Consider the following 12,433-nt stretch of genomic DNA (forward strand, 5'->3'; position numbering starts at 1 on the left):
TCGCTTTCAGTAGAGTGCTATTTAATCGATGGAAACCTGTGTGATACGAAAAATTATCGACCGATCACCCGCATCGAATGTTATTGCGGCCTAGGTATGAGTTAAGTGCAGATCAAAGTTGTTGTTCTTTACCTTTGCACTTGGCTACATGTATTACGTCATGCTCGGTCAAAGGTTCACGCATTCTCTCATATGTACCTCACGTTTGTTGCTAGTATAACGTGTTTAACTAACTAAGAGGGCGATTCTTTAGACATATGATACCCGAAGTCTTTGATCTCTTTCTTTCATTCAAAGCTGTGGTAATGACGCATGACGTTGGACCACAAAATTAGCCAGCTGATGACAAGTCTTTTTTTACACCTTGTTGATTGTTAGTGACTCGCAGACACGCTCCGACTGGAGACCTGGCATATCCCCGTCTTGTATTCAGCTAGAAGAAAGGGCATGCCACCCTGTAAGGGGCGGTATGACCACAACAGGTGCTGTAATACACCGTATGACTGACATGCACGCCCGGGCTTTTTACACACGGCGGCGGGAAGTTCATTGTTACGGCATGTAGTTCTGGGAACCCTTGACGGCACACAGGACAGTCAAATAGCGTTTACTCTTAAGGCATTTTCAACAGTTAGCAATCATACGACGACCGTACGACTTTTGTGACCGTGTCCTTAAGCTACTAGAAAGCCTAAGGGCACAACCGGCCGTGCGGGCAATTTGTCAGTACGCTTATGGGGGATAGCTACGTCGCCGCCTACTTGTAAAGTTCTACGGCGCGTCTGCGTGCTCTAAAACCCGTCGGATTCCCTACGAGTTCGTGCGGAGGCGGTACTTATACCCCCCTCCCATTAGGCGCGATTCGATCGGACGACGAGTCTGCGAGCTCTAATTTACGAGGAGGCATGACCCTGATGCCGACGAAGAAATGACAGAGTTCCCCCTTCCCGTCAGGGTCATGCCTCCTCGTATTTTAGAGCTAGCAGACTCGTGGTCCGATCGAATAGCGCCTAATGTGAGGGGGGTATTACCTCTTACGGATTCCAAAAGGTTGTCCACGTTTTGGCACGTAGACAGCACATATTTCCACGTATGACGGGTTGTACATGTGTCCTTAGCTTTACCTTTGCATTTGGGTACGGTTGACCTCATTCACGGCCAAAGGTTCCCCGTTCTGTCACCTGTACCGCACATTCTATACTTAAACTGGCGTTGCTAACTCACGTACATCAATGATTAACCTCTTGTTAACAGTAGCAAAAAGTGTTTTTAAAAACTGGTATGCTGAGCGTAAATGAAAAAAAAAAACTACGTAAGCTTCCAAGCTGAAGCTGCTCTATTGTCAAACCTTACAGGCAAAAAAAAAAAAAACTGAACAAATTTGTAATACTCTTTAATGTACTGTAAGTAAAGTAAGTAAGTCAGAGATGTTTTATGTTGTAAACTTGTTTAAATAAAGATGTGAAAAATAAAATTAAAAAAAAAACTCACGGGAATTCTTCAGTCAGACAAGAAGAGTATATGATACCCGAAGTTCAGGCCTTCTCTCATATGTACCTTACATTTTGTTGTTATAACGTGTTTATATGTAACTTACGGGAGGGCTATTCTTCAGACATATGATAACCGAAGTCTTTGATCTCTTTCTTTCATATCAAAGATCTCTTTCCTTCATTCAAAGACCAGCGAAAGCTGATGACAAGCCTCTTTGTTACACCTTGCACTTAATATGTTGATTGTATAAATTTGACTCGCGGACGCGTCCGGGCTTTAAGTACACACGGCGGCGGGAAGTTCATTGTTACGGCCTGCAGTTCTGGGAACTCGAGACGGCTCACTGGACAATCAAATAACGTCCACTCTTAAGGCATGTTCACGGCGGCGAGGATCCAGACGTGAAAACAGCAAGCTAGGAAGAGACACCAGGGAGTGAGCCTGACTGTCATCATATCCATCTGACAAAGGTGAGTTGTAGGGCTTATTCAGTCACGTGATCCACCCCTAGCAACTACCCGGACGCCATAGCAACGAGCGAAGTCGACAATTTTTGGGTCCACTTTGAGTGCGGCTCACAGCGGCTCGCTATGCAACTCTCCGTAAAAATTGAAAATATTTCTTATCCAACGCATAATTTCCCTTCAAAACGTTGAGGTTTATAATCAAGGTGTTTTGTCTTGCGGTAGGATGTTGGTCTAGCGCTGGTAAAGCCTGCACACATCGGGTAACAGTAAAATTTGTTTTGCGTTTCTCGTGTAATAACAAGCAAAGCCGGGAACAAACAAAGGGACTGCATGTAACGTTGCTAGAGTTACGACTCGGAAACAAATGTGGGTTTCTGCCATAAGCAGAGCTTTTCTTACTAGTAAAATTTTGAAGACCAATGTGTGTGGTACTAATTTTGTATCTGCACAACTGCAGTAAACGATGGGCCATGATTTTGTCGACTTTGTACCTACTTCAGCACAACATAAATCTGTACATGGACCTACACTCACTAAAGCAGGAAGGCCAAAAAAAGAGCCAGACAAACAGCGAAGACAAGAAATGATAGGAAGAACATGTCCCCAGGTTCTGTGAAGAATTTCTATGAAACAAAAGTACAACGTTACTGGCTATCACAGTTTCTGTGAACAGCAACCTAACCTAACCCAGCCCTACAGTAGTGTTCCCGTCTTTGCAATGAGACTTTCCCGATCACAACGCAACTTCTGCCAACCCGATCTCTCTTACCATTTGTTTTTGTACCTGTTCAGATATTACATGGTTGTAGGCCTGCTGACATTTTTGTTTGGCAAGCCCCTCAATCAACAGATTCAAATGTATCCCACCTACTTTCTGTAATCCACCAACGACTGAAGGATATTTATTTCCAGAATTTCCTAACCAACATTCATAACGATAATAAAGGCAGTTTAAGTGCGAAAAACAAACTCCGAACGTACAGACTACTGAAGTCCACATACAATTAAGAGCAGTATTTGAAAATTACAAACATTCGGCACAGACCTACCATCGCTAATTAATAAACTAGGAATCAGTTGCCACAAATTGCGGATTGAATCAGGAAGGTACAACAGCACTCCTCTAGAACAAATAGTTTGCCAATTTTGTACTTCAAACATGGTAGAAGATGAAGTGCACTTCACTGTTGATTGTGATGTGCATGCCAATGAGAGAAATATTCTATTTAATTACATAGAAAATAGATTCCCTCATGTTAGACACTGACAAGTTTATATTCCTCATGCGTTTTGACAAATCAACCATAGCTAAACCCACACAGTCCTACATTTTCACCATTACCAAGAAGCGAGAAGAAGTCGAACCTCTGTATTAGACAAGATTTGTGATACTTTTATATGAACATAGGTTTTGACTTGTTGTGACCTGTACTAAAACTGTGCAATGAAGGTCTTCATTCATTCATTCATTAACGTGTACGCTTGGAACTGATTTTATGTGTAAAAAGCTTTCCCACAATCACTATCAAATACTCCGCTGTCACTGTTGCCATGTCGGGGGTCCTGAGTGGGTTAAACTTTTCCTCACTGATCAAAAATGGGTTATTTCCACCGATTTATGTAGTGAAAATAAGACTTGAGGTTGTAGGCTCTTTGCATAGTCAAACATCGTGCAACCCAATTCACTTTCTTCGGACACTTAGAGACACACGCTGTACATCGCTGTACATAACAACATTCTGTTTAGCCTTACCTCTTCTCTGCAGTATTACCAAGCACTGACGAGGTATAAATTCCATTGATATATTTAACCTTAGTCGTGAAGGCTATGTTTTCCTGTCTGTCTGTCTGTTTGACAGTCTGTCTGTGCGTGTGCTTAATTTTAATTGAAAAAAATGTCTCTTGTACGGAATAACATGACAAGAAGCATTACTATTTACTTGGTAAAACCTTGGCCCTGACAAGATTGCTGTACCGGCACCATTGTTCATACAAGCTGGGATCGGTGGCAGTTGTGGACACTGCTAAATGTGTGTGTGTGTGTGTGTGTGTGTGTGTGTGTGTGTGTGTGTGTGTGTGTGTGTGTGTGTGTGCGTGTATGCATGTACATTGTGGTTGCCTGTGGGCGTGCCTGTGCGTGAATGTGTCTGTTTTAATGTGCACGATCCTCTTAACGTAAGAAAGCTAATAATTCACCACACAGTCTCATACCAATCCAATATGCCTGTTTACAAATGCCCGTTGCATGTGTAATGTAGTGCAATGCATCATAAGTCCGCATGGCGGCTACTGGGACTTTGATTCTTGTGACATAGGGGTTTGGAAGAGCACTCAAAATTTGGTTATAAAACATTAAACACCGAAATCTTGCGTGAAAGATTTGCTGACCCACTGCTCTTCTTTGTGACGTTTGTATACTAACTCTTAACATGTGTGATCATAGATAGCTTTATTGCACAACAATTGTACGGGGTACAAAGTATGGCATCTACATCTACATATCTAACTAAAACAGAAGTTGTAGTATGGAATAGGTTTCTTACAGTCATTGGTGGATAATACGAAGATGTAGGTAGAATGTCACAAAACTGTTTGTCCTTCCTATGTTTTTCCTGGATGGATTTCCTGGACATGGGTTTCCTGGGAAAGCAGGTATTCGGGTAGCTGGAGGCAAAGTAGTACGTTCGCGTAAACTCTATTAAACTGTTTTCTGAGTTATATAGACATGAAAATGACTCTAGATCGTAAGTGAAATGTTACGACCAGTGGAAAAAAATCTGGTCGAATACGGTCCACAACAAAACGCCGCTTCTTTTACATATCGAATATCTTTACCTGGATATTTTTTATGGATATTTTCCGATGACGTCATCAAATTAGCATCATCTATACATATTTCATTATGACAAATATTCTAGATAACATAAGATTCTATTTGTGTAGCAGTAATATAGCATGAAGAATGCATTGTTCGAACCAAAATCATCAATTTTCGGCAAAAATGCCTATCAACAAACGGTTGCCATGGCAACACAAAAAAATTGATTTTTTTTTAAAACTCTCACAGTGCCAAGCTAATTGTGGGTCCAAATAAAGTCAAGCTCAAAGAAAACAGTCTTTCTTCGAAGGGGGGGGGGGGGGGGTCTACAATCTATTTTTCAGCTAACAAATACTAAAGCGTCATACAAACCTTCTTTAATGTGATTTTAATCACATGACCGAACGTTGTGTCCTTTTCTTTGTTTACCAGCCTGATGGATTGTTGGGCTTGGGTTATTGCCAAAACACGAAGCGAACACAAGATGGGACGTAGAAAGGGCGTTCATTCAACTTGAGTTATTAATGATTTACCTCATAATACACAGGATGCTTATCCGACGCCTGGTTCGTAGAAGCAGAAAAGACGCAGCGAAACGGCTGAAGAAAAAAATCTCACAAACAGCACAGGCAAAACATGATTACATTCGTGATTACGTAGTCTTCTAAGCCTGATGACATCGACAATGGAGTGTTATTGTCCTGCCATCTGCTTGTTGACACATTACAAGGAGAAAGTGTCAACTTCATCGGTTACTTTCGCCCACGTCTTGGGGTAAAGGAAACACGTGTTTGATTTTCTGGGAAAAAACTTCGTCAAGGAAATGACACCATTTGCAAAATTTAGCAACACCAGATGTTCGAAAAAGTTACGCCAAGGGATTTAAACGTACCAGTCACTGAAGGGTAAAGAGAGTTTCAGTAACTGCAATCATCTGGCTTGAGTTGCCCGAACAAAGTCCATCTTTCCAGATGTTTCTTTGCCTTATAGAGTACTTCAAATCCTCGACCTGCTGCGCCATTACCTCCAAGCTCGAGCATGTTGGTCTATGTATGTCAGTCGGGGTCGCCCAGCGTGTGTTTCTTCAAGCACTAGAGTTACCAACGTTAACCTAAGGATTGACTTATTCAAAAATTCGTATTTTCCCGGACCTATATCGAAGAGTTAAATTTGTTATCCCCAAGAACAGTAGGAGGATCGTCCCAGGATAGCTTTAAAGATCACTTCAGATAGATGTGCAAAAGTTAGGTGTGATAGGTCGTTCAGCTGCTACCGCGCCGCGTGCCTGCGAAGCTGGTGTGTTACGCAGAATGGCGGTTATACCTAATCTCCAAGCATATCTTGCTGTGACATAATACAGTAACGTAAGCTTGGGAATATGTTTAGTCTTCCTTCCAAGCAGAGGTTGAGTCGCGTAGATAGTAGTAGTCGGAAAGATTTCCGACTACTTCAGACCAGAGAATTGCAATATGGATCAACACACGAATCTGTTTCTGTAGAGGAGATGTCACTTCCCAGCAGGGCTCTAGCCAGCTCGAAATTTTTTTCCGTCAGCCAATTCCCATTGTCGCGAAAATCGCGAAAACACTCTTCCATGACTTAGAAAGACTGAACTGAGACCTTGAAAAACGGGTTTTTAATGAGATTATCGTATGCTAAAGGGCGCCGACACACATTGTCAACAATACTGATAACAATAGCAAAACAAATAGTGTGTGGCTTTTACGGCCGTGGACGGCGTCCCCAAGCCGCCTGTAGCTTCAACCAAGCCGGATTTTTGTGCGTCACGGTTGACGGATTGGTTTTAAAATTTTTCCGTCACACGCAGCAAATTTCCGTGTCAATTGACGGAAAAACGGACGCTGGCTAGAGCCCTGCTTCCCAGATATGACCTTACGATTTTTCTTTCACAGGTGCTTCATCCAAGACATCTGCTCGATTCAAACAGATGTATTCAGTTTTCAGCTGAGAGTCAAAGTAGCACATATAGCAATAATCATAGCATGTTCTTCGGAAGACGTCATATAGCTGAACATCTGAAAATAAGTATATATGAGCTGGTTGTTATTTTTGCTGACTAGCAGCTGAACTTGTGTATATGAGGGGGTGTCATGCTTAGTGCGGGCGGGGCCGGGAGGGGGGGGATTGTTTCGGAGAAAAGATGACGTGATTTCCTGTTGACCCAGGTTATATGCCGCCGATCGGGCGCTGGGACCAGTCGGAGCTGAGTTGGGCACGGCACAGGTGTGGGAAGAGCTGATTAGGTAGGTATACTCTCATATTTAAGAAAGAGTATGTTCTTGTAGCTGTATGTATACTCATTGAGGGGCCTTCAGTATATTCTGAGCTCTAAACGCCGCCATTTATATTCTCCAAGCAAAGGGTCGCGAAGATTAGTAGCGGTCGGGATTTTCACCTCCTGAAGATAAAGCTAATGGCACAACCCGCCGTACGTGCAATTTGTCCGTACGTCACGTATTTCTGAAAACGTTCCGGCAGTACAGGACAGGCGCGTCGCTCACAAAAAGTAGCATAGTGAAAACAGTACCAACATATGCTTCCATACATATGTTGGGCGCAGCACTACAAGTTTTTTTTAACAATAACAAATTACAAACAGAGAGTCACTGCACGGTGTCACATCTTCTTCTTCTTTGTCTTGTTTATCTTCGCACGGAAACCGAATCAGCAGGAATCAAGCAGAACCAGCCAGAATGAATTATTTGCAAAATTCGTGCCACATTCGGGCCAATTCGGGTGGGAATTCCAAATGGGCCTTTCACACGGGAAGGATTGAGCCAGAATGCCGTTAGAATGAACATTCTTTTCTATTCCTGTGCATTCGTAGTGTATTCTAGACATTCCAACTACATTCCAGATATTCTTTCGGTCACATTCGGACAGGATTCGAGATGGCTTGCCGTTTCGATTCTTTATCGAATGAGATAAGAATGCTTAGAATAATGTTGGAATGCCGCAGAATGCGGTAAGACTGCAGTTAGAATAGTTAGAATCCACTTAGAATCCACTCTGAATGCCATTTTATATTTCTCCACTTCGAAAGCACCTCGACAGTTTTTAACATGTCAAAAACTTTCGGACTATCCAAAAGAACGGGCACAAATAGCGGAATTGCAGTTAGAACACACTACAATTTGCCAGGAATTGCAAGGAATGGAAAAGAATTTTCATTCCGACGGCATTCCGGCTCATTCGTGCCCTTGTGTGAAGGGGGCTTTAACCTCTAACTGCCCAATCGGGGAGTCGCCGAGGGGCTGCGTTTTACGGCAAATGGGCCATTACCGTGATTACGGCGGTAAAGACCTCGAATGTCGGGGCTTGAGCAATGTTGCCCGGCAGCTAGTTCCACTCGACGATTGTGCGAGAAACAAAACAAAATTTTAGATCTAGAGTCTCTTTTTGCTATAATCAACTTATATTCAAATACGCGACTTCCTCTGGTTCTGCGTTGGGCTGGGTTAAGGTACTGACATCAAGGCGCCAAGCATCATTTTTAAAATCTTACTTCTTCCACACAGGAATATCAATTGAACAAACTGGGCTCCAAGTATGGCAGAAGCTGTGGATGATTCACCAGATGAGGGAATAGCCGTTAAGTTAAAACGGATTCCCAAAGAGCTTGCTGTGACTGAGGATGAAACCATTGAGCTGGTAAAAGAGGAGGCAATAGCAGAAGCTGAGAAAAGGCTTAGGGATCTGCTGACAAGAACAACAGGGAGGAGCCTCTCTAGAGTTGAACAGGTGAGAAACATACAGCGTAAAGGTGGTGATAGGCTTTCCAGTATCGTGCCCTTAAGGCCTCAAAAACGACTATTTTTACTTTCTGTCTGTTCGTTGTATGTGACACTGTTATTTAAAATACGTTTCAAACCTTGAGTGCAGTGCCACATTCTCCTTGTCTGTCTGTAAAAAAAATCTATATCTCTAACTGTAACTCTCTTTCTCTCTCCCATTCTCCTTGCGAAAGTCGCTGCACTTTTGTCGTGTCAATAAATATTTCATTGCTTCAATTTTCCGCAGTCTACTCCAGAGGCAGACCAGCCTGACACCGGACTGGACAAGCACACCTTCACCCAGACAAGAGCCATGGCGCAAGGCTTCATGGACATGGCACTGTTGGTGGCAAACGCTGGCCAGCTCAGGCTGGTCTTGACTGAGGTCAGTGATAAAGAGTTTAACTCATCTCATGCCTTCAAGTACCAGAGTTACCATCCTAGGATTGATGTGTTCAAAAATTCGTATTTTCTCAGAACTATCATAGAGTGGGTTCTGTCACCAAGCACAGTAGGGACATCTTCTCTAGATAGTTTTAAAGAACGCTTGCAGATACATGTGCAAAAGTTAGGTGTGATAGGTCGTTCCGTGTAGTATAACCAGCTGCTGCCGCGCCGCGTGCCTGCGAAGCTGGTGTGTTACGCCGAAAGGCGGATATACCGGCTATATAGATACAGACACAGCTTCCGAGAAAAGAAGAGTTTGCAATGAAAGGTTGTTATTTGTCCCTTTGTTCTATTTGAAGAGTTATCCTCGTCGCATAGAATTCCTTTCGAATGATCGAATTGTATATTTAATGTATATCTGTTGTGGGTGTCATAACTTATACATTTTGAGCAAAATATTGTAAAGTATTATTTGTTTATTTAGTATTTTCACATTGACACTGTTTAGACGTGACATCTTTTTACCGATTGTAAGAATCACAATTCAGCCATTTGTGCTGCAATAGTTTTTTTTAATCGAATTTATCTCTGCTCTCTCTCTCTCTCTCTTCCGCCTCTCTCTGCTATGCTCTCTCTCTCTCTCTGCTCTTCTCTCCCTCTGCTATGCCCTCTCTCTCTCTGTCTGCCCTCTCACTCTCTCTCTCTCTTCCGCCTCCCCCTCTCTTTCTCTCTCTTCCGCCTCTCTCCCCGTCTCCCTCTGCTATGCTCTCTCTCTCTCTCTCTCTGCTCTTCTCTCCCTCTGCTATGCCCTCTCTCTCTCTCTCTGCCTCTCTCTCTCTCTCTCTCTCTACTCTCTTCCGCCTCTCTCACCCCTCTCCCTCTGCTATGCCCCCCCCTCTCTGCTCTCTCTCTCTGCTCTTCTCTCCCTCTGCTATGCCCTCTCTCTCCCTCTGCTATGTTCTCTCTCTCTCTCTGTCTGCCCTCTCTCTCTCTCTCTCTCTTCCGTCTCTCTCCCCGTCTCTCTCTGCTATGCTCTCTCTCTCTCTGCTCTTCTCTCCCTCTGCTATGCCCTCTCTCTCCCTCTGCTATGTTCTCTCTCTCTCTCTGTCTGCCCCCTCTCTCTCTCTCTCTTCCGCCTCTCTCCCCGTCTCCCTCTGCTATGCCCTCTCTCTCTCTCTCTCTTCCGCCTCTCTCCCCGTCTCCCTCTGCTATGCTCTCTCTCTCTTCCCTCCCTCTGCTATGCCCTCTCTCTCTCTCTGCCCCTCTCTCTCTCTCTCTCTCTCTCTGTCTGCCCTCTCTCTCTCTCTCTCTTCCGCCTCTCTCCCCGTCTCTCTCTGCTATGCCCTCTCTCTCTCTCTCTCTGCTCTTTCTCTCTTCCGCCTCTCCCCCCCTCTATCTCTCCCTCTGCTCTCTCTTTCTTTATCTGGAGTGATTTAATGTGGGCATCATACTTTCAGAGGGAGTCTGGGAATAATCGAATCTTCATGGCAGACTTTGTCATCGCCCTGCTGGTGGCTTCCATCGTTGTGCAAATTTTGGTGGGAGTCCTGCTATATATCAAGTCCCGCCAGAACATAAACAATCTGAAACATCACAAATGCATCGATATGTAAGTATTTATGAATAAGTACTTATAGTATAGGATATGTCTAGTCTGCCCGTCTGCACTGCAGCCACGTGCACATCAAAACACCAAACGTCTAGGGCGTACTGGACACCCCAAAAAAGGCCCAAACTCTGTTATTCCAAACACTTAGAAAAAATCTCTTACCTTGATATCCAGGTCCAAGTTTCAACAAAAAAAAGCTTTAATTACTGTTACATGTACTTTTATCAACGGCACCACGGCCATCTCTGTTGGCTAAGAGTAGAGTCTCTAAGTCTGTGTCTTATGCTGACCTTTGCCCTTTAGAAATTTGACCCACTTTCCTGACGCGCACTGATCATCGGGATGCGTGACGTCAGGATTGGGTCAAAGGTTATGAGAAGTCGATACCTACCGCCGTCCCGTTTCAATCTTGCGTTGTACTTTCAGGGTCAACAACATGACTACAGGGTTGGTGATGATCATCACTGTCCTGAACGTCTTCATCTCGGCTTTCGCCATCGTGGATAATTCACACCCATTACCAAGTCCGCAGGCGACTCAAGCGGCTGCTGGGCAACCAGTTCTTCCCACGGTCGGCCCTACCACCAGTACTCTTGGTAAAGTCCAGCTGACGAAACCCCGTCTGCTTTCGTTTCTCTTTGCTTTCTTCTTGTAAATTCTACGCACGTTATTGTTGCTGACATAGTTATGTTCACTTTGTCTCTCCGCCACTGCTATATTTAATCCAGTGTCTAGGTTTTTAAACTAAATGTGATTATGTATGTTTGTGAATTATAACAACTTTTAAGATTTTACGAAATGTAATTCTTTGGCACATTTCATGTGGCATTTATAATGTCATTTGCCATGCCAAGAACCAATAAAGCTGAATCTGAATCTTTGATCATTTGTAACGCAAAAATCTTTGATTTGTCATATTGTCATATTTGTCATAGAGAACCCTTAGAGTTCGTCAGGCCAGAAAGGAACAATGTAGTTCCATTTTAGGCAGTTTTAGTAACTCGTCAGTCTTTCTGGACTGTTGGACCTCTAGAAGTCTGGTGTTGTGTTTATTCCATGTAACGGCAGGCTAATAATCTTTGAAATCTTTTTGTAACGCGAAGATCTTTGATTTGTAACTCGCCAGCCCTTCTGGACTCCTGAATATCTAGAAGTCTGGAGTTGTGACTATTCCATGTAACGTGCGGCTGACAATCTTTGAAAAATCTTCGAATTCAGTTCAAGTCTTTTTAATCTTTTTGGAACGCAAGATCGCTGACCTCTTTGGCCTTTGTAGGCCAGACGTCTAGTGTTGTGTTCTTGAATTTGCAAAGTCCCTTTGTATACTCGGCACAAAAAGTTTGGAATATCAACTTTGGCTGATCATATTTCCGCTGTTTATGCATCAATTTTAATGTGTGATATATCAATAGAAAGCGTGTGTAATTTCCTTACATATGTTATCAAACTCCTTATGATTATAAATTCGTGGAACGAGCACCAGGGCTACTCACGTCAGTGGGTCACGAAAAAAAAGTGCCCAAATTTCAATTTTTGTGTTCAACCTGCTGGTATGGGTGCGGTGTCAAGGATTCAATCTATCCTTTTTTGGCGTAATCTTTGGGATACAGAACATCCAAGTTTGTCTTTAACATCTGGTAAGAGTATATGTGTCATTTTGGCTGTTGGATGACCGAATCGAGGCGTGGATGCGGCAAGGAGAGTGCCACTCTGACTGTCGCACGGATAGAGCGTAACAGCGCGTAGGGCTTGGTGTGCTGTATGTATGGCTGCCACAGGAAAAACAAGGTTTAGCATCTTCCCAGTCAAGACAGCCTCAATACTGTGAGATACAGGGACACCATTCTCCATGCAGTCGCAATGT

At 43.4% G+C, this 12,433-nt stretch overlaps 1 protein-coding gene across 1 annotated transcript in view; it reads left to right on the forward strand.

Annotated features, from left to right (window-relative positions):
• Nucleotides 1–1,815: 1,815 nt before the first annotated feature.
• The window catches only part of LOC118406345, a 12,064-nt gene continuing 1,446 nt past the window's right edge, over nt 1,816–12,433 (forward strand). The window contains exons 1-6 of the mRNA XM_035806306.1: nt 1,816–1,964; nt 6,966–7,043; nt 8,319–8,541; nt 8,821–8,958; nt 10,418–10,569; nt 10,996–11,165. Of these exons, the coding sequence (XP_035662199.1) occupies nt 8,350–8,541; nt 8,821–8,958; nt 10,418–10,569; nt 10,996–11,165 (652 nt within the window). The 5' untranslated portion in view covers nt 1,816–1,964; nt 6,966–7,043; nt 8,319–8,349. The remainder of the gene's footprint in view (nt 1,965–6,965; nt 7,044–8,318; nt 8,542–8,820; nt 8,959–10,417; nt 10,570–10,995; nt 11,166–12,433) is intronic.

This window comes from Branchiostoma floridae, chromosome 19, assembly GCF_000003815.2.
Source record: "Branchiostoma floridae strain S238N-H82 chromosome 19, Bfl_VNyyK, whole genome shotgun sequence".
Classification (NCBI taxonomy): domain Eukaryota; kingdom Metazoa; phylum Chordata; class Leptocardii; order Amphioxiformes; family Branchiostomatidae; genus Branchiostoma; species Branchiostoma floridae.